Below are 17,079 nucleotides of genomic sequence, written 5' to 3'. Positions count from 1 at the left end.
GCCCCTGGGGAGGCCTGGCTGCACCTTCTACCCCAGGTTCCAGGAGGTACCACCATATGGCGTAGGGAGTTCCCTTTACCCAGCTAGCTGAGGACACTGTTTTCTTACAGCTCGGGAAGGCAGCGACCCCAGATGGGCACAGAAAAGAGTATCAGCAGAGGGGCTGTAAACCACAGTCACTTAGAAAAAACACAGAGCTGGCTGCTGCGACAAAAAGCCTTCTCCCACCCCAGGCTGGGAGGCTAAGGAGCCCTTGGTTAGGGACCAGGTAGCAACTTCTCCAGGGGTGGGGAACCTGCGGCCCCCGGGACACACGTGGCCTTCCGGTCCCTGAGTGCGGCCTTTTGACTGAATCTGAATTTTACACAACAAATGCTTTTAACAAAGGGATTTGTTCTGTGAAGTTTGGATCCGGTCACAGGCCGCACTCGGGGATCTCGAAGGCCACATGTGGCCTTGAGGCCACACCGCTGTTTGGGACCCCAGCTACACGCACAATGAGGTTCAGACCCCTGGGAACTTACCTCAGCATTTAAGAGCTTTTATTTTATTTACTGCTGGGGCCTTAAGCGAAGCATGAGAGGAAAGAGATTAATCTGGACTGGCTGTCTGAAAGCCCTTAGGAAAAAGCAAAGCAGCCTGCGATCCCGAAATAGAAAACCCTGACTGCTCTGGCCGGAGCTCTGAGCCCACTGCGGGTCAGCGCCTGCGACGAACCGGGCCTGGCTGAAAGGCCAGAGGAAAAGCCTCTGCCAGGCTGGGCGTCTAGATCTAAATTTAGTGCACTTGCTGGCAGATGGTGGGGCAACCTGGGAGGGGTAGACAACCGAGTACCCAGCCCTGCACAGCACTTTCTGCTGTGACCTCCCTAGCGGCCAAATGTGATGACGTCCAACACTATAAACTGCTTGTCCTGTGTTCTGAGAGCAAGACCCTAGCTTGTCCGTTGACAAACCCCATAGTCTAGCAAAGTGCCCGGCACAAGGAAGGTGCTGGATAACGAATTTATTAAGGGGAGGGAGGATGGGAGGAAGAAGCAGGCCAGGGACCAGCTCTCTCTGCTGCCTGCCCCAGGCTCTGAGGCCAAAGCCAGTAAAGAACAATGCCAGATGGTTAAAGTCGGGGAGCCCCTGAGCCAGATCGTAAGAAATGAATGAAAGGACGGGAATAAGAGAGACACAGAGGCCGGGCAGCCAGGAAGGGGACACAGAGGCATGGCCGGAAGACACAGCAGGGGCAGGACACTCACAGGCAAAGGGGGAAGACAGAGATGGTGGGAGGAGAGAGAAAGCAGGACTGTGGGGCTACAGCCGGGGAGACGGAAAAGAGAGGACAGAGGAGGAGGTGGAAGAAGAAAGGTCAGTGCCAGGGCAGAGGAGGGAGACCTGGACGGGCCTTTGCCCGGCCCCTGCCCCGCTGGGCACGGTACCTGCTGCAGGCTGCTGCTCCAGACGCAATGCTGCCAGCCCCCGTCCGCGCCCTTGGAGTCCAGGCAGGAGGAGCAGTTAGGTAGGAGGTGACAGGGGGTGGGGCAGGGCAGCGGGGGCGACGATTCCACCGGCATCGGGGACACGTTCAGCAAAGAGTGGCTGAAGCACGTCCAGTCATAGGTGGGCTGCACTGACAGGATGCGGCGGGTCTCCCCTGGGGTTGGGGGCACAGGGGAGAGTCGCCAGTGCTGGGCCCCCAGCTTCCTCCCCCCTCAGACCCAGGAGTCCCGGCCCCCAAACTCCCGTCTCGGGGACCAAGCCCGGCCGCTCACCCGTCCTCTTGAACTGCCGCGTCCACATGCACTTGCCCTCCCGCGTGCACTGCTCGCAGTCGGCCGCCCCGCACGTGGCCTCCGAGCAGTTCCCCGCCCAGAAGACCTCTCGCTGGTTGATGCGACAGTCATTCTCCGAGGTGCAGGACCCATTGCGCCCGATGCAGGCACCCTCGGGGCAGTTGGTACACCACTTACAGCGGGGGGCAGGCGCCTGGCGGGGGAAGACGCGCTCGGAGGGGTCCTCAGGGGCCCCCAGCACTCCTTCTGAGCCAGCTAAAGGGCCCAGGGGTTCCCAAGCCCCTGAGGCGGGTGGGACAGCTGACCAGAGTGGAGACCAGGACCGCCCCACCCACCTGCTGCTCCTCATCCCCCCCACCCACTCACCTCTCCATCTCCAGGCTGCAGGGTCCGGGGGTGGCGGGCCAGGCACTCACTGCAGGTCCGGAGACGTCGACATTCCTCCGGGGAGCGAGGCATCGGGGAGCAGGGGGGTGCCCCACAGCCCAGTCTGGAGGGCATGAGGCCTGGCTGACTCACACCCAGCCAGGCCCCGTCCTCCCGCCTCCAAGACACTGTCCTGCAGGCCCCCCCTGCCTCGTCCCAAGCGGACTCAGCACCAGCCTCCTGAACCTGGTCCTCCCCATCCCCACTTGGTGATGGATGGTCCCACGTCCACCTGTCATCTGGGCTGGAGATGCTGGACCATATCCCAGGTCCCCCTGTCCCTCCAGCCACCAAGGCCTTCTGCCTCCTGAATTTCTCTCTGACCGTCCTCTCCTCTCCACCCCTGCACCCCTTCCACACCCAGTCCCCATCCGCTGCCTCCCCTCCCCACTCCACCTCTCACAACAGCTCCAGGGATCTTTCTGCCTGGGCCTGCCCCTGCTCCTCTCCTGCTCGAACCTTCTGTGGCTCCTGCCACCCACAGGGCAGGTCCACAATCCCTCAGCCCAGATCCTGGGAGGCACACATGTTTCAGAACTTTCCAGATTTCAGAAAAGCAGTGGGTGTGCCTGTTATTACACACACCCCTCAGGGGGTCTGGGGGAGCACCCCGTCATCAGACCCATTAACCTCCCTGCAGTAAATGCGATGACACTTCACAGGGCAGATAAGGCCAGTCCACAGCCCCACATCAGGAGAGGATGACGGGGCAGCCAGATGGGCTTGCGAGGGACCCACGAAAGCGTCTTCTGCTTCCAGAGAGGCTGGATCCCCTGACTGCAGCTGAGGGGTCTGTCTCGTTTACCCCCAGGACAGGTCGTCGCTCAAATACACAACGCGCAGCCTCACTTCCGCATCTTTGCTCGTCTCAACTCTACCGCTCTCTTAGTGCCTGGTTCAGGCCCAGCGCCTCCAGGAAGCACGCCTGCACGAGGCCCCAGCCACAGCCAGGGCTCCCCACTCGGAGCTCCCCCCGGCCGCCCCTGCCCCTCTGACTCACCCGCTTTCCCAGGTGTGAGCTGGATCCTGAAGCAGACGGTCCACTCCTGGGGCCTCCCTCCCAGCCTGGCCTAGCACAGGACCCCCTTCAGCAGGCCCCACTACCGCCTGCTGGCGATGGGCTGCCCGTCGCCATGGTTACCTGTGGGCCTGGTCCCCCGACAGGCAGGCCCCATGGCACCAGGTGCAGGCCCCAGACTGGTTACAAGCTTCGGGTGAGGGCAGCAGGCGGCAGGGGTCGGGGGGCAGGGTCAGCGCCAGCAGGCGGCCCAGGGCCACCCCCCCAAAGCCTCCAGAGACGTACAGGCGGCTCCCCACTGCCGCCACGGCATGGGCCACAGACTCCTCCACCGGGGGCCCCACAGAGGCCGGGCCTGAGGAGAGACGGGGCCAGACACTCAGATACACAAACAGCAGAAATGGAATAACAACAGAGACAAATGTCTTGGAACACCAGTGAATGTTAAAATGGTTATTTTATCTTATTTGAATTTCATCTCAATTTTTTTTTTTTTTTTTTGAGACAGTCTCACTCTGTCACCATGGCTAGAGTACAGTGGTGTCATCATAGCTCACTGCAACCTCAAACTCCTGGGCTCAAGCAATCCTCCTGCCTCAGCCTCCCTAGTAGCTGGGACGACAGGCATGCACCACCATGCCCAGCAAATTTTTCTATTTTTTGTAGAGATGGGGTCTCATTCTTGCTCAGGCTGGTCTCAGATCCCTGACCTCAAGTGATCCTCCCATCTTGGCCTCCCAGAGTGCTAGGGTTACAGGCATGAGCCACTGCACCCGGCCTGAATTTCACCTCAATTTTTTTAAAGCCTCAAAAAACTATACCTCGTCATGGAAAAGCTAGATTAAGAAAAAAAGGGAATTAGAGACAGAGGGTCCGAAAGACAAGCAAAAAGGAAAGGAGCCAGCCCTAGAAACACACACAGCCAGTCACTTACAACAGTAAGTGAGAGAAAAAGGCAAAGATAAGCGCCTTTCTAACCTACGAACAGCAAAGACTAGCAGGAAACACCCCCACATGTAATAGTGGTTGTCTCGAGAGTGGGATTATGGGTAGTATTTTTCTTCCTATTTTATAAATTATATACAGTGAACATTTTTACTTTTATAATCAGAATGAAAAAATGAACTTTCTAAGGGGAAAAAAGTACAGGAAGGAGGGCATCTCCATGGCGTTTAGATGACACAGAGGGGACAGGAGCTTTGCTGGTGGGTCTGAAGGCCTGAGTGACTCCTGATGAGGGGAGGTCCCAGGAGGGGATGGGGTGCCTCCTGGATATCCCCAGCCTTCCTGGGGACAGCGCTGGGGACTTACCGGTGAGGTCGGGCAGAAGCCAGGCATTGCAGTTGACCTGGTAGAGCAGAACATCGCTGCTGAACTCGTCGGGGTCTGAGCGCCCCCCAAGAACCACCATGGTGTCCCCCAGCAGGGCTGAGGCATGGAAGAGCCGGGGGCGGGGCTGTTGGGGAGACATGTGGCAGGGATGGCCTGTCGGAACTGTCCTCTGCTCCACGCGCTCTCTCCCAGCCCACCCGCCACCCTTGGATTTCCCTACCTGTCCCCCAGCAGGCCACCCAATCCCAACCTTCCTGGAATCTCCCTCCTTCCTCCAGGAGACCTCCCGTATCCCCAAGAGCAGCTCACAAAGCCATCTCCTTCCCCCTGAGCCCCTAGAACCCCCACGACCCAGGCTGCCCTCCAGGAACCTGGCCCAGACCCCTTGAGATGAGCCCCGTCATTCTTCATGTGATCTCAGCAGCTGGGTGGGGTGGTCCTGGGGTAAGGCTCCCCTGAATCTCTTGCTTCACCTCCCCCTCCCCGAAAACGGGCTTGGAAACCTATGTGGACTGAAGACGCAAGCGTCCCCAACCAGCATAGCCAGGTCTCCCCGTCATCCTACGCACTGCCTCCTTGGCCTCAGGCAGGAGGTGCAAGGAGCAAGGGGCCTCGGCCCCACTTTTTATAGGTAGGGAGGGAAGGGGAAGGGGCCCGCCAGGGCCACAGCAAGCGTGAGGGCAGAACTCAGGCCTCTGACCCACTAGCCTAGGAGCTTTCCTCCAAATCAGGGATGGAGGCAAGGGACACGTGGGGGTGTCACAGCTCAGTCAGGGGACTAGAAAGGAGAGGAAGCAGAAATCCAGGATGGAGCCAGTCCCTGGGGCACTGCAAAAGGGGGCACCTCCCCCATGGCCCCCACGTCTATCGGTCTAGGACCTCTTTTCCTGACCTTTGACCCCTGAGAAGGGGCCAGCAGGCTCCAGGTGCGGTCAGGACAGTGCAGGGAGTAGAGCTCCGGGGACGGGGCCGCCAACTCCACGTGGAATCGGAAGCCCCCAAACACGTAGAGGGAGTCAGTGGCCTCGTGGTAGACCGCAGAATGACCATAGAGACCTGGTGGGGGCAAATGACCACAGGCTGGGGAAGGGCTGGCCACCAGCAATGCCCCCCGATGACCTCCTGGGCTCGCCCGCTCAGTGACCACATCACTACCCTATGGGCCCTGAGGCCAGAGACCCGGGAGTCCCTCCCAACCCTCCCCTCTCCCTGCGGTTCTAAAGGACAATCGCTGGAGGCTCTGGGAAAGAGAAGAGAGTAATCCATCCTTGGGAAGTTTTCACAGGCTCTGAGGAAGGAGGGTGACCAGATCGTCTAGGGAACAGTGACCAAAGAATGTAGAAGGAAACACAGAGAAAGGAGAACCCCTGAGGAGCGGTGATCTCAGAATTACCAGGGGGAGGCAGAGGGTGACCACATGTGGCAGGAAGTGGGCAGTTTATTATGGAGTGTGGGAGGGGAAAATAGAGGAACTGAACATTTCAAAAGATGGCACCCTTGGGCAGCTGGGTGGGGGCCGGGGAAGACAGGGAGATAACAAGGTGTGGCAGGCAGTGACCACAGGTTATGGAGCAGGCGGAGTCTACATAAAGCCTGGACAGCTGGGAGGTCAAAGGGTCCTGTGCCCTCCCGGGCCCCAGCCCCACCTGTGGGGGGTGTTCCGCTCTGGGCTCCTGACACCCAGGTGCCGGTCGCCAGCTGGTACTCGAGAAGCTGCTGGTTGAAGCCATTTTCGGGGGAGTAACCACCCACCAGGAGCAGAGACAGGCCTCGGCGGGCAGTGAGGGTGTGACCAGCGACTGCCGGCAACTCCACGGTCTGAGGAGCCTGAGAGATGGAGGGCAAAGGTCACCAAGGGGGCTGGAGGTCAGGGGTCACCTTGTGGGTAGAAGCGAGACTCAGCTCCCCACAGTCTCCTCTGAGCTGCCAAGGAGGTAGTGAGCTCCCAGGGCCGGTCAGACCCCAGGCCTTCCAACCAGGTCCCGGCAGGTCTCTAGTCATTTCCACCTGCTCATCATCCAGGGGTGGCCTGCAGTGGCTTCGGGAAGCCTGGCTCCTCTGCTCTCTCTGTCCCAGCCTGGCCAACCAGCGGATCACACCGCCTTAGCCAAGGACTGGCTCAGGACTACAACGTGACCTAGGATGACCTAGGAAATTCAATTCTGGGGCTTCTACTGGAGGCCCAGGACACTGTTTCCTCTAGTGGTGAAGCCAGCAGGATCCGCTGTGGCTGCCTTTGCCAGAGCCTGGGGAGGGGACTGGGGTGGGGTGAGGAGAGATGCTCACCTTCTCCTGCCGCCACTGCAGGGTGGTGAGGTTGAGGACCCAGAAATCACGGGTGACACCTCCAGCTGTGAGTCCCCCCAGCAGGTACATGGCACCACGGCCAGCAGGCACATAGGCAGCTGCGTGGAAGGAGCGGGGTGACGGGCCTGGGCCCCCGTCTTCAGCTCCTGCCAGCATCTGTGTCCACCGCCGCTCGCTCACTGAGTACCTGAGGCCAACGTGCAAAAAAGCAGCCTCGTTACAGTCCTCCCAGCATCCTTAAAGGTGACTCTCCCTGACAGATGTGCCAGCATCCCCTAGGGTAACCTTCCTATGACAATCATCTTACCATCCCCTGGGGTAGCACCACCCAAATAAGTACCCTAGTTCCCAGGTGTCCACAGGTGAGCCTCCTATGACAAATGTCCCAGCATCCTTTGGGGTGTCAGTCACCTTAGAGGTTTTTCTGCACCCCCCTGAAGTGACTCTTAGATGACAGACATCTCAGCATCTCCTGAGGAGGCCTCCTCTCCTTCAGGTATCCCACCTCCCCAGGGCTGTCCTCACCTGTACAGGTTTCCCAGCAGCCCCTGGGGCAGGCCTAGGCCCCCAAACATCCACAAGGTGGCATCAGGTCCCTCCACCATGGTGTGCCCCAAGCGGTGCAGGAAGCGGCTAGCAGTGTCCTGGGGGTGGGGGTGGGGGAGTCAGGGGTCAGGCTAACGTCAAAACCAAGTGTCAGGCCTGGGTATAGGGTCTGGGGGTGGTCCCAGGAGCGGGGGTGGGAGAATGATCCAGGTGGACTGTGTGGCATGTCCCCAGAGACGGAGCGTCCACAACTCACAGCTGAGAGGCGGCTGTCCATGAGGGTCTCCCAGACCAGCTGCCCGCCATCCAGCTTCGTGGCACAGTCAGGGCCCCCAAAGCCCTCAGCACAGATGCACAGGCCCAGGCTCTAGGGGACAACAGAAGGAGGCTCACGGGAGTCCTGATCACCACCCCTGTCCCACCCGGCTTGCCCTGTTCCATCCGTACCTGGTTACAAGTCCCTGCCCCAGTGTGGGCATTGCAGTTCTCAGGACACAGAGCCATGCGGCAGTGTGGGCCAGCCCAGCCTTGGGGACATCGGCAGAGCCCAGCGCCTGCAGCTCCATCCTGGGGCACGCACTCCTGGGGCACAGGGCAGCTCCCAGGGCCCCCTGACCCACAGCGGGCAGAGCCCACCGAGGCGTTAAAGCCCCAGGATGAGGAGCCGTTGGCCTCCCAGTGTAGCACCAGCAGCCCTGCAGAGACAGGCCAGAGGCTTACAGTGAAGCCATGCTCCAGGCACACTGCTGTGCCCCCAGGTGTTGAGAAAACTCAGTGTGACTGGGCAGGGAAGCAAGGCCCCATCATTTATAATCACCGTCATGATTAACTGTTCTCCTGAACGCCCCTCCCTCGGCCAACCATCAAGTCCCATCAGTGTGAAAGCCTGGATCACTCAAGTTCGTCGCTTGCCACCTCCCTGGCGGCTGTCCAATCCAGTGTCCCGTCTTACCTGGACACTGTGCCCAACCCCCGCCGGTCTCCCTGGCTGCCTACACCCCACCCTCGCAGCAGTCCAGCGATCCTCAGAAACATGAACCTTCCATAGCTCCCTACTGCTCTTATGTAAGACTGGGTTTGAGGGGGGCAGGAACTAATTATGTCACATGTTAGGACATAGAAAACATGCCTTAATATAGTTATATGTAAACAAAGAGTCCCCTCTGGGGCTCACAGAGCCTTGCTGATCCTCTGACCTCATGACCCCCCACTCTCCCTGCTCTCTGCACCCCAGCGCCTCCTGGCCCCTTCCTGGTCTCAGGGCCTTGGCACCTGCGACTGCTCCACCTGGAGGAGCCTTGTGCCACCACGCCTCTGGCTTCATGTCACAAGTCAAATTTCACCTTCGCCAAGAAGCCCTCCTGGCTCCCCGGGTGAGGGCAGGTACCCACTCCTGTCCACTCCTTCCCAGTCCTCGGCAAAGGCATGACTCCCCTGAGCATGCTTTGTTCCACGCAGTTTGCACCCCACGCCACGGGTCCCCGAGGGCAGCGCCTGTGTCCGTCCCTCACTGCTGTATCCGCGGGGTCTGGCTCGGGCCTGGTTTACCGCGGGTGCTCAGTGAATATTTGCCGAGTGAAAGGAAACCAGCTCAGCTCTAGGGGCTCCCTGGCAGGGGCCTGGGGGCTCATGCAGTCTCCAGCAGGCCAACTGCAACTTTGTCCCTTTGCCCCTTTGTCTCCAAGCTTTGGAGCCACTCTGGTTTACAACACGAAGCAAAGCTTTCCCAAACTCAGGCCCTTTAACTGTTGCGGGTAGCAAATTCTTTCTCCCGTGTCTCTGTCAGACCACACGGGGTTTCTCGGCCTCTCGGCACTGTTGGCGTTTGGGGCCTGGTAATTCTTTGCTGCGGGACTGTCGTGTGCGTGACAGAACACACGGCAGCATCTCTGGCCTCCACCTACTAGATGCCAGTCGTTCCCCTGGTCATGATGACCAAGATGTCGCCAGACATTGCCAAATGGCCTCTGAGGGGCAAAAATCACCCCTGGTTGAGAAGTACAAGGCTGAGGAGCTGCTCAGAGGCACTCAAACCAGCCACATCCGACATGCTCCAAAGACACGTCCCGCTCAGCCCGTCTCTCCACAGCGGTGGCCCAAAGAGCACAATCCTCTCTATTGCCCCTTAACTGGGGAAACTGAGGCAACTGAGGCCCAGGGATCATGACGGACTACATCACCCAGCAAGTCAGCGGCAGAGTCGAGCTGGGTCCTGATCCCACTTCAGGTGGTAAGTTCAGGGGTGAGGGACACACAGCCCAGGGCAGAGAGACCCCACTTCCCCCAGCACCCATACCAGACAGGGCCTGCACCGTGAGCGGCCTGTCCCGCCGCTGGCCACAGAAGGCGGCTATGAGGCTACGGTCCGACTGGACGACACCCGTGTCCAGGAAGCGTGGGAATCCGTCAAAGGCCAGGACGTAGCTCAGCTGGAGGGGTGAGAGTCAAGGATTAGAGGACAATGAGGATAAGAAAGAGGGCACCCGGGGTGGGGAGGGGCGGGGCTCCAGAGGAGAGGGCCATCTGACACCGGGAAATGGGCTGTCTGAACATCCAGGGCAGACTGTCACAGTGTGGCATGGAGGCCACCACTGCCCATCCTATATCCAAAGCAGACATGGCCAATAGACCAGGCACGCTTGCAGCGAGCCTCTTTCTCAATACACAGCTCCTGGCAGCCACGGCCAGTCGATGGGAGTTGGCACAAAAGGCGTAACAATGTACCATCCCTGGTTTGGGAGAGGAGAGTTTGCGGATCTGGAGAACGGGGAAAGGAATTCAGAAAACAGGAAGGGATCTGGGAAATAGGAGGGTCTATGGGCTTAGGAACAAAGGGCTGGGATCTGAGGAGCAGAGTTTGGGGTTTGAAGGATAAAAACAAAGACAGCAACCTCTGGGATAGGGTCTGCCTGGGGACGTGGGGTCGGGGGAGACAGGGCTCTGGTTCGTGGGCCTGACCCTAGCCTCCTCAGTGCTCACCGTGCAGGGGGTGCTGCTGTCAGGGGAGAAGGTGAGGGTGAGTGGGGGACATAGGGTCCCAGGGGCACACGGCTGTAGCACCTCAGTGGCTGAGACAACCCACACACAATAGGACAGGCCAGGCCCGGATCTTGCAGCCCCGCCACCTGGAGGCAGCAGCCCCCCAACCCGGCGTGAGCCCAGTGCCACTGAGGACACGTTGGTGAGGAGGGTGCGACCCCCACACTCCCGGAAGCAGGAGCCACCGGCCCTGGGAAGATGGAGGAGAGCCAGTGTCAGACCAGTCCTGCCCAGGCCACCATGTCCCTGAGGCCACCCTACCCAGCTCTGGCTGGCGCCCTGGCTCACCGGGGGTCCCCGTAGTAGCCTGGGGTGCAGAGCTGACAGTGGGCACCCTCAGTGTGGTCCTGGCAGAAGCAGAGCCCGCTGAGGTTGTCACAGTGGCCACGGCGTGGGTCCCCGTGCCCGTTGCACTGGCAGGGCCGGCAGCCGCCCGAGCCCGTGGCATTGCCGAAGCTGCCGGGCCGGCACCGTTCGCAGTGCTCCCCCCACGTCCAGTCTGTGGAGGCCCCAGCAGGTGGGACGCAGGGTCAGTGACAAGGACAGGAAGGGCCCTAGACCAACTGGCTTAGCTGATCCCTGACCCCCACCCAGCTGCTTCAGAGGAGAGAAACCAAGGCCCAGACTAGGGGGAAACGGCAAGTCCCAAGCGGGGGACCTGAGATTGGTTACACCGAAACCTGCCTGAGTCAAGAGCTGGGAGTGGGGCCGGGGACCCAGAACTGCTCGAGGGGAGCCCGGAGCCCACTCACAGCAGAAGCTGGAGCCTGAGAGGGAGGAGGCCCAAGGCCAGAACCAGGACCGGGGATGAGGCTGCTCACCCTGGCACTCATCGCAGAAGCCAGGCCCCCGCTTGCGGCAGTGGCTGTGGAAGCTGCAGCCACAGTCCCGGGAGCAGCGGGGGGGCGGGGGGCCCGGGGCGGGTGTGGGCGGGGGCAGGTCGGACGTCCAGCCCAGGTCACACACGCAGGTGAAGTCCGGGGGTCCGCTGCACACACCATGGCCACAGTCCTCCAGGCACCTGAGGGGCCATGTCAGGGGTGGGGAAGGGGACAGACAGGCCCACAGCTCCCAAGCCCCCATCGTCTCTATCCTCCGCAACCCCATCAAAGCCCCTGCCTGTTTCCATAGTTCTGAGTACGTGGATGACCCTGTCTCCAAGGTAACCCCATCACACATCGTCATGCCTGTCTCCATAGCAACCACATAGCACCACTGTGAAAACACCCTTTCAACTGGGTCCTCCTCCATCTCCATGGCACTAAAGACTATGGCCCACAGCCTAGGGGTTACCTGTTTCCATGGTAACCAGAGTTATGCTGGGGACCCTGTCACTCTAATGAGGGCCTAGCCTGCAAGGTAAAAACCTCAGGCTAATTAGAGATGCTGGTTCCATGGGCGGAATCCCAGTGCCAGGATGGCTTCCTCCCTCTATCCTCAGAAGCCCCAGCCCTGGGGCGACATCTCCATGGCAACCCCTGCCTCACTCACGTGCGGTTGCAGTGTGTGATGCCATCGCCCTGGTAGCCCCGCTGGCAGTGACACTCGTAGCTGAGGGGCGTGTTCAGGCAGGTCGCCCTCGGGTGGCACCGGGCCAGGCCCAGACGACACTCGTCCACGTCTGGACAGCGCGCGTACGCCCAACGGGCAGGGAGGGCCACGGGCAGCCCCAGGCCCTCCCCGACCCACAGGGAGCAGTTACCCCCACCCCGGGGCCCCGAGAAGTCTCCCTGCAGGCACCTGTAGGGAGATTGAAGAAGGTTGGGGGGACAACATAAAAACAGGGGACAGGGAAACAGTGACAGGGAGAGAGGCCCAGAGGCAGAGAAACAGAAATATGAACATGGAGAGACAGACAGAGAAACCAAGAGCAGTTGCACACAAAAAAGATTTAAAAGACAGAAGAGAGGAAAAGGGAGGGAGGAGGAGAACAAAAACAGAAAGGCGAGGAGAAAGAAAGAAAAGAAGGAAAGGTGAGAGAAAACGAGTCCCAGAGACCGAGAAAAGGAGAACAAACAGAAAGAGGGGAAGGGGGGAAAAACAGACAGACGACAGTACGGAAAGGACAGGCAGCCACAGACGGGTCGGGCCGAAGGGCAGAGAAACAAGGCGGCTGTCAGAATGGCCAGTGACAGGGGTAGCAGGGCCACGCGCCCCTGCCCCCGCCCGGGCTCACCGTCCCAGCGTGGGGTTGTCCTCGTTGCCACACCAGCCACACTCGTGGCTTTGCAGACACTCGTGGCAGGTCAGGAAGCCATCGCAGCTCCGGCACCGCGGCTCTGAGTGCACACTGTAGGGCCACAGGGGTGGGGGGGTCAGGGTCCAGGACCCTCGGGTGGAACCCTCCCTCTGTGATCCACACCCTAGGCACTGCACCTGTCGTCCCAGCCGCGGCAGCCCCCGTGCGGGTACCGGGCCAGGTAGGCGGCAAATAGGAAGCAGGTGTGAGTAGACTGGCACCAGGCGCACTGGCTGGAGTTGGCCAGGCAGTCCTCACAGGTCAGGCGCCTGGGGGCGGGGGGCCAGGTCACTCCACGGCCCAGCCCAGCCCCCAGGCACCCATCCGCCTGCTCCCTGGACCCAGCCGGCTCACTGGCTGCAGAGCGGGGGACATTCCTCCGGACTCTTCAGGGCACCCCGACCACGGCCCCGCCGGCTGCACGCTGCGTCCCCTTTGCGGCTGGTGCTCTGATGCCACTCGCAGAAGGGGTCCTGCAGGGGGGTAGTTGGACAGAAGAGGCAGAACCCTGCTTATCCCACTCCTTTGGGCTCCCAGTGCCCACCCTGCCACCTGCTCAAAAAGCACCTGCCGCCCTCGTTGGCCCCACTCCAGAGACCACCCCCCAAACCCTACTCCCTCCCCAGCTGCCTGCCTCTCTGCACCTTCCCCTTCAGCCACAGACATCCGTGGTTCTGCCTGCCTGGCACCCATCCCCATCTCTGGGCAACAGCACCCCTTCTGTGTCATCCAGGTGGGGCTGATTCAATCCTCAGGATCCAAAGGTGGGCGAAGGACCACACTCCCTTCCCGCAACCTCGGCATTGGTCCAGGGGCCTGCACGAGGCCCAACCAGAGCCAATGAAATGCAACTCCGAGACTTCTGTTGAACTGGTGGGTGGCAGTGGGGCGGGGTGGGAGACAGAAAGGAAGGCTCACTCCACTTGGGACTGAGCAGGGACAGATGGAAGCCTGGAGCCCTGGTGGCTTCCTTGCAACTCACAAGGGACAAACCCTCTCTGGGAAGAAGAGGATGTAGACTGGAGGGAGGGGGACACCCGACAGTATTTAACCGCTGCAGCTAGCAGGCCGAAAGACCCACTCCTGGGCTCTGCGTGCCTGAGCTCACAAGTCCCCCACTGTGACGGCGGGTTGAGTTGCATTTTCTGGCCCCTGCTATAGGGAGAGCCCTAACTCCCAGGTGCTTATCTCTCCAGGCCCACCTCCTCCACTCCCCACCTGGCTCTTGCCTGCAGATCAAGGACAACAGCCCCAGCTGCTCCCCCAGCCCCCCACCAGGGAGCCCCTGGACTGCTCAGGCCGGCTCTAGGGGGCCCTTTCCAGTCGCCTGTTCTGGCTGCCTCCATCTTGAGACCTTCCCCGGGGGCCCTCGGGCACCTGGGTGCAGGCGTGGCAGTCTCGATGCTCCTCGCAGAGTGGGCAGAGGGCAGGCACCAGCACCAGCAGGGATCCACCAGCCCCATCATCCCCGCAATGGGCCCCGCCCTGGCGCAGGTGGCAGGTGGCACTGGTCAGGCACCAGCCGCAGCCCTGGTCTGCCAAGCAGCCCAGGCAGGAGGAGTAGGAGGCACAGGCTGCTGAGCGGTAGGGCTCCAGGAAGAAGAAGGAGATCTCCTGCAGGAGGGTCACGTGAGGGGTAGGAATCAAGGCTCGGGGTAGGGGTCAGAGTCTGGAGCTAGCCAGAGGTACGGTCTGGAGACCAGGGCGAGAACTCGGGCATGCAGAAGGCAGGCTTCAGGGACTCAGCAGACAAAGAGGGTCAGGGTCTGGGGGACCTACAGATCAAAGTATGGAGGGCAGAGGTCAGGGTCAGCAGGGTCAGAGAAGGAGATGTGGACAGGGCTCAAAATATGGGGTCAGGGTAGGGAACCAGAGGGTGGGGTCCAGAGGGTTCAAGGTGAGGTTCAGACTTCAGAGGCCGAGAGACAAGGAGCCAGAGGTCAGGATCCAGGGAGCTCAAGTTTGTGGCCTGGGGTTCAGAAAGTGCGGGAATCTGAGGCCAGGGCCAGGGCTAGGGTCAGAGGCCGGATCCGGGGTACTCACGCTGCCGCCTGGCACACCAGTCCGATCCCACAGCAGAGTGAGCTCGCTGTGCCCAGGGCCCGCTGAGCCGTTGAGTTGGCCCCGGATCTCGACCGCGTACTTGTGGCCCCGCCCGGGCATTGGGAAGAGGCGAGCAGACCCTGGGCGCTGCAGCCGCCTCGTCTCCTTCTCCTGCTGAGCCACCCAGCGCCCCACCTCCTCCTGGGTAGGGGTAAGCGACACACAGGGGCCTCAGAACCCTTCATACTCCTTCCTCAGACCCCTGAAGCCTCCAAGAGCTCCAAACCCACCTAGCGCCCTCCTCCTGAGAAGGGGGGCTGGGCCTCGGGACTTCTCAGATCCCAATAACCTCCAAGGCGCCCCAGCCCCCCACCGCGACCCAACTCCTCCTCAGGAGACTCTGACTCCTCAGGCAAGTCTGACTCAGACCTTCCTCACCTTCTTCGACGTTCCCCCAAATTCTGTTCCCAAATGAGGACCCCACAGCCCTCGCTCCCCCACTAAGGCTAGATCCCACGCTTCTGAGTCCTCCCCAGTACTCCCCGGCACCTTTAAATCACCACGTGTGTCCTGCGCCACACCCCCAACCCCATCTTTCCCACAACCACCCCCCGAGTGTCCCAAGCACCCTCACCATGTTTTCTGTGTCAGGGCCACGGGCCATCCGGGCCAGGACATGTAGGCGCTGGGCCCGGGCCCACACGGTCACATCCTCAGCCCCCGGACCGCCTGGCCCTCCCGGCAGCAGAGGGTGGATGAAGCCACGGTAGACCAGGGACACGTCTGTCTCTGCGCTGGGTGTGAGGGTGATGGTCGTACTGCGGACAATCGAGACCTGTGCCAGCCAGGGATGGGGCACATGTGTGAGTCCCTCTCTGGACTGTCCCCAAGTCTCCACACCCCCCAGGCCACATCAGAGCCAGAAAAGACCTGTCAACCCAACCTTCTTCCCCATTTTACCCAACGAGAGACTGAGGCCGGGGGCGGGGTGGCTTGCCGAAGGCCACTCTGGGACAAGAGGCAAGACTCAAATTCAGACAATAGGGTCCCAGAGCCCACCTCTACCCCTGGCCCTGCCCACTTCCATCTCACTCTAACACGCCAGGACCAGACCCTTCAGTATCTTCTTTCCCAAGTCCCTACCTTTCCACCTAAGCCCTTCGAAGCCCGGATCAACATGCAAAGTGACGGACACAGCGCAGGATGTATTTTGCTAGTGCGTGATTTTCTAATAGCAGAAGATTGGAACAACCCAAGTGTTCACCAGTGGGAGGCTATTTAAATAAACTGCAGCACTACAGTGTTAGAATATAAATGGAATATTGCATAGATACTAAAAAAAGAATGGGGGTGTTTCCCAAGTTCTGTTATGGGAAGCTTGCCAGGATGTATTAAGAAAAAAAAAGGAAGTGGTATTATAATATGGATCATATACTACTTTTTATGTGCAAGAAAGAAAAATAAAAAAGTGTCACATTTACTTGCATTTGAATAGGTAGATTCTCAAAGGACATAAAAGAAACCCAAATGGATCTGCTGGGGAGGTATGGTGGTCTTAAGTTGGGACATTCCTAGAGCCGGATAATTCTGGATCACAGGAGGGGTGGGGAGCAGGGTACATGGGAGATTTTTCACTCAACAACTTTTTATATCATTATGATTTTCAACCACGTGAATATATTGCCTATTTTAAAAATCGATAAAGAGCCACTGTGAAAAATAGTTCGCAGGTTTCTCAGTAAGTTAAATACAGAATTACCATATGACCCAGCAATTCCGCTCCCAGGTATATACCCAAAAAGAATTAAATACAGGTGTTCAGGCCAGGCCAGGTGGCTCATGCCTATAATCCTAGCACTCTGGGAGCCCAAGGCGGGAGGATCACTTGAGGTCAGGAGTTTGAGACCAGCCTGAGCAATAGAGTGAGACCCTGTCTCTACAAAAATAGAAAAAATTAGCCGGGCATGGTGGCACATGCCTGTAGTCCCAGCTCCTCGGGAGGCTGAGGCAGGAGGATCGCTTGAGCCCAGGAGTTTGAGCTTGCAGTGAGTTATGATGACACCACTGCACTCTAGCCCAGGTGACAGAGCAAAACAACAAACAAAAAACACAGGTGTTCAAACAAAAACCTGTACACAAGTGTTCATAGCAGCACTATTCACAATAGCCAAAAGATGTAAACAATCCAATTTCCATCAGCAGATGAATGGATAAACAAAACGTGGTAGACCCATACGATGGAATATTATTTAACCATAAAAGAGTTCCTTTCTGAATGAAGTTACAACACGGATAAGCATTGACGACATTATGTGAAGTGGGAAAGAAGTCCGACACAGGCCGGGC

The 17,079-nt window shown here is 59.5% G+C and overlaps 1 protein-coding gene across 1 annotated transcript in view; it reads right to left on the bottom strand.

Moving 5' to 3' along the window:
• MEGF8 (multiple EGF-like-domains 8) overlaps positions 1–17,079 on the bottom strand; it is a 29,367-nt gene that overhangs the window by 8,275 nt on the left and 4,013 nt on the right. The window contains exons 7-28 of the mRNA XM_012653475.1: positions 15,368–15,568; positions 14,734–14,934; positions 14,068–14,304; positions 13,045–13,163; positions 12,828–12,959; positions 12,628–12,741; positions 11,943–12,191; positions 11,273–11,472; positions 10,740–10,950; positions 10,392–10,641; positions 9,709–9,841; positions 7,860–8,107; positions 7,669–7,779; positions 7,392–7,510; positions 6,846–7,053; positions 6,206–6,386; positions 5,452–5,615; positions 4,539–4,683; positions 3,351–3,582; positions 2,150–2,273; positions 1,763–1,976; positions 1,430–1,644 (exon numbers count right to left, since the gene is read on the bottom strand). Coding sequence (XP_012508929.1) covers positions 1,430–1,644; positions 1,763–1,976; positions 2,150–2,273; positions 3,351–3,582; positions 4,539–4,683; positions 5,452–5,615; positions 6,206–6,386; positions 6,846–7,053; positions 7,392–7,510; positions 7,669–7,779; positions 7,860–8,107; positions 9,709–9,841; positions 10,392–10,641; positions 10,740–10,950; positions 11,273–11,472; positions 11,943–12,191; positions 12,628–12,741; positions 12,828–12,959; positions 13,045–13,163; positions 14,068–14,304; positions 14,734–14,934; positions 15,368–15,568 — 4,008 coding nt within the window. The remainder of the gene's footprint in view (positions 1–1,429; positions 1,645–1,762; positions 1,977–2,149; positions 2,274–3,350; positions 3,583–4,538; positions 4,684–5,451; positions 5,616–6,205; positions 6,387–6,845; positions 7,054–7,391; positions 7,511–7,668; positions 7,780–7,859; positions 8,108–9,708; positions 9,842–10,391; positions 10,642–10,739; positions 10,951–11,272; positions 11,473–11,942; positions 12,192–12,627; positions 12,742–12,827; positions 12,960–13,044; positions 13,164–14,067; positions 14,305–14,733; positions 14,935–15,367; positions 15,569–17,079) is intronic.

The sequence above is a fragment of the Propithecus coquereli genome, unplaced genomic scaffold (assembly GCF_000956105.1).
Source record: "Propithecus coquereli isolate 6110/MARCELLA unplaced genomic scaffold, Pcoq_1.0 Scaffold42, whole genome shotgun sequence".
In the NCBI taxonomy this organism is placed as follows: Eukaryota; Metazoa; Chordata; class Mammalia; order Primates; family Indriidae; genus Propithecus; species Propithecus coquereli.
This window is presented reverse-complemented; position numbering and strand designations above follow the sequence as displayed.